Source organism: Ixodes scapularis, unplaced genomic scaffold (genome assembly GCF_016920785.2).
Source record: "Ixodes scapularis isolate PalLabHiFi unplaced genomic scaffold, ASM1692078v2 PGA_scaffold10__122_contigs__length_95168666, whole genome shotgun sequence".
Lineage (NCBI taxonomy): Eukaryota > Metazoa > Arthropoda > Arachnida > Ixodida > Ixodidae > Ixodes > Ixodes scapularis.
The window spans coordinates 30016779-30020315 of record NW_024609836.1 but is presented as its reverse complement, the minus strand read 5'-3'; the positions used below and the strand labels follow the sequence as shown (position 1 = coordinate 30020315).

General features: G+C 55.7%; 1 protein-coding gene across 1 annotated transcript; it reads left to right on the top strand.

The window, feature by feature from the left end:
- The first annotated feature begins 955 nt into the window (after positions 1 to 955).
- LOC120851171 (uncharacterized protein K02A2.6-like) lies at positions 956 to 1654 on the top strand. Its single transcript, XM_040223770.1, has one exon. It carries the CDS (start codon positions 956 to 958, stop codon positions 1652 to 1654), a length of 699 nt encoding a protein of 232 aa, XP_040079704.1.
- Positions 1655 to 3537: the final 1883 nt, after the last annotated feature.

Below are 3537 nucleotides of genomic sequence, written 5' to 3'. Positions count from 1 at the left end.
CGCGAGGGCGAGACATGGCTGAGAGCGCACGAGATCGCGAAAGTTTTGCAAACATACGATCAGGCGAAGGGCACGAAACGCGATGCCAAGGGCGGGAAGTCAAGGCGTGAAGACGGCGAACTCGCACCAAACCAGACTCATAATGGTAAGACTGGACACGCGCCCCGGTGTTTTCTCTGCCACGAGCCAAACGATCTTGCTAAAGACTGCCCGCGCCGATCTAAATATGAGGGTTCGAAAAAACAAGAGACAAAACCGAAATCCTTTGCCCACAATGTAAGGTTACAGCGAGATGAGAACGAACGGGCGGAAAACGATGAGCCGAGAGGTTTGGTCGCGAGACTGTCAGGAGAGGTAGACAAGTTCCCAACATCTAAACTTCAACGCGTCAAGCCGCTCTGCGCGGACGTTCCGACCGATGCAATTCTCGATACAGGCTGTGAAATCACTGTGGTCAGGGAAAGTCTGCTACCCACAGACGGAAAAGAGCCTTCAGGAACCGTGAAGCTCGTGTCCGCGTTCGGGCAGACAATCGTCGCGAAGCTTGCCCGCGTACCGATTAGACTCCGATCAGATGTCACAGGCGCGGATGGTAGTTCGGTGCACGTGGTATGTGCACTAACAGACCAGCTCGCTCCGGAGGTAGATTGTCTACTCACAAAAGAAGACTGGAAGCTTCTGGGAGAGGACGGGCACTTCGGGCGAGGTGACGCCGCATCTGTCACCCTGGGGGTCCCAGTCGTACGGAACGAAGGCGCCACTACTTAAGAAGGGGAAGGCCGCAGGCGTGACGACCTTCGCTTGCAGCGCTGCGGATCGTGAGGAAAAGAACGACGCGTACGAGGTGGCCGATGTTGGAGACGCGACGGCTCACCGAGTTGTGTTTCGCGATGAGCAACGGGGGGACCAAAGTCTAAAGAAAGCGTACGAGGAATCGCGGAAAGGAAAAGGGGGCATGTTCCTCTCGAATGAACTACTCTATCACAGAGACTCGATCGCAGGAACTAAAGTGGACCAGCTGGTGTTGCCAAGATCGAAACGAGAGGAAGTGCTGCAGCTGGCTCACGAGTCTCTGTGGGGCGGCCGTCTGGGACCGAAAAAGACAAAAGCTCGCACTAAATACAGCTTTTACTGGCCTGGAGTCGAGCGTGACGTTGCAGAACACTGCAAGACATGTCATGGATGTCAGATTCGTTCTGAGAGAAGACGGGAGGAGCGAGTGCCCATTACTCTATTGACAAGACCAGATCATCCTTTCCAGGTCGTCAATGTCGACGTCATTGGTCGCATGGACGCTCCGACGGGAAGGGGCCACAAGTACGCTTTGTGCGTGGTGGATCTTTGTACACGCTGGCCGGAGGTCGTTTGCCTACGCTCTCTGACAGCGAGGGCCACGTGTGACGCCCTTCTCGAAAGTTTTTCTCGCGGCGGCGTGCCCGAGGTCATCTGCTCAGACCAAGGGACGAACGTTACAGCAGAGCTGACACAGTTGATGCTTGAAAAGTTAGGATGCGCTCCGCGATTTTTCACTTCAGAACACCCAGAAAGCAACGGAGCGGTGGAACGGTGGAACCGCATGCTGAAAAATATGCTGTTTCACGTCATGGAGAGGGATTCCAGAAACTGGGACAAGTTAGTTCCGTTCGTCTTATAGGCCTACCGTGAAGTGCCCCACGACACGACAGGGGTCCCTCCCTTCCGAATGCTTTATGGCAGGAACCCGACCGGACCGCTTGCGATACTCCAGCGCACTTGGGCAGGCGACGTAAGCGTGCCCGACACGTTGAGAGAAGAACCTGCGAAGTAGTTATGACAGCTGCGCGAACAGCTGGAGGTGGCCGCTGAGGCCGCCGGGCTAACAGCTAGTGTGGAGCAGAAAAACTACGCTGAAAGGTACAACCGTACTGCGCGCGCCAAGACATTAAAAGTAGGGGATCAGGTACTACTTTTGGACACAGACCGAGCGAGTAAGATGGCGCCCAGGTGGATAGGGCCATTAGCTGTTATTGGGCACGAAAGACAGAACTCTCACCGAGTCGAGAGGGAAGGAAAAAAGACGACGGTAGTGCATGCTAACCGACTCAGACCTTACTACGCTAGGGTTGGACACGTCGGTGTCATTTTTCACGAAGATAAAGACTTCGGTGGAGGTGGACTATGCACCCCGAAAGGGACCAGCCTCCTCTGGCGGCACAAATCTCGCCTCCGAGAGGCTGGCCCATCTGGACGAGAACGCCAGGGAGGCGATTGCAAAAGTGTTCTCGAATCATGAAGCATTGTTTGACGGGACACCAGGTAGAGCGAGCGTGGGAGAACACCGGATTGAGCTGGAGGAAGGCTTCCACCCTAAGAAAGCGTATCCTTACCGGGTACCGGAACTACTAAGGCGGGAGGTAAGTCGACAGATTAGAGAACTCTTAGAGTTAGGGCTCATCTATCCCGTAGAAAGTGACCTCGCGCATCCGGTGGTTTGCGTCTCCAAAAAGGATGGGACCGTCCGCCTGTGCGTGGACTACCGCAAACTGAACGCTGCGACCCGTTCCGATGCGTTCCCCATGACGAACGAACAGGAGGTCCTCTACAAGGTTGGGCACGCCCAATTCATAACGGTAGTGGACCTCCGGCGCGGTTATTGGCAGGTGCCCATGTCTCCCGAAAGCCAGCACCTCACGGCGTTCGTCACGCACGAGGGGCAATATGCGTGGCGGGTGATGCCGTTTGGGCTCAAGAACGCCGCCGCCACCTTCCAATGAATGGTAAACACGCTGCTGTCCTCGCACCGAGACTACGCCACCGCGTACTTAGACGACATTGCCATATTTTCTCGCACATGGGACGAACACGTGAGACATGTGGACATCATTTTCAGTTTGTTGCAGGCAGCGGGCCTGAAAGTAAGCGCCGAGAAGTGCCAAATCGCACAGGGTTCAATCCGGTTCCTGGGGCACATGGTCGGTTCTGGGTGTCATGGTCCTGACCCAGAAAGTGGCGGCAATCCAGGATTTGGAAAGGCCGCGAACTAAGAAAGAACTCAGAAGTGTCCTCGGACTCTGTGGATACTACCGCGAGTATGTCAATAACTACGCCGCTATAGCTATTCCGCTCACTACACTAACGAGGCGCGGAGTGCCTGACCCGATCCCGTGGCCGCAGGAGGCAGAGGACGCGTTCATTAAACTGAAAGATTCCCTCTGCAACGCGGTAGCACTGTGCACACCAGAACCTCGCGAGCCATACTGGCTCTTCACCGACGCGTCCGCCACGGCAGCCGGCGCATGCCTTGCTCAAGTCGGGAAGGATGGGGCCGAGAAACCAATAGCTTTCGCCAGCCATCGCTTCACCCCGACCCAGACCCGCTGGTCGACCATAGAGCGCGAGGCTTTCGCCATAATATGGGTGCTAAAAAAGTTCGACTACTGGTTGTTTGGAGCCCGCATTCATGTTGTGTCTGACCATAATCCCCTAAGCTACCTCACCTGTAGCACGCCGCATGGCGCAAAGCTCGCGAGATGGGCGCTCGCCTTGCAGAGGTATGAC

Excerpts from the sequence above, each read along its gene's own strand:
- LOC120851171 (XM_040223770.1), top strand. The coding sequence starts at position 956 with ATGTTCCTCTCGAATGAACTACTCTATCACAGAGACTCGATCGCAGGA.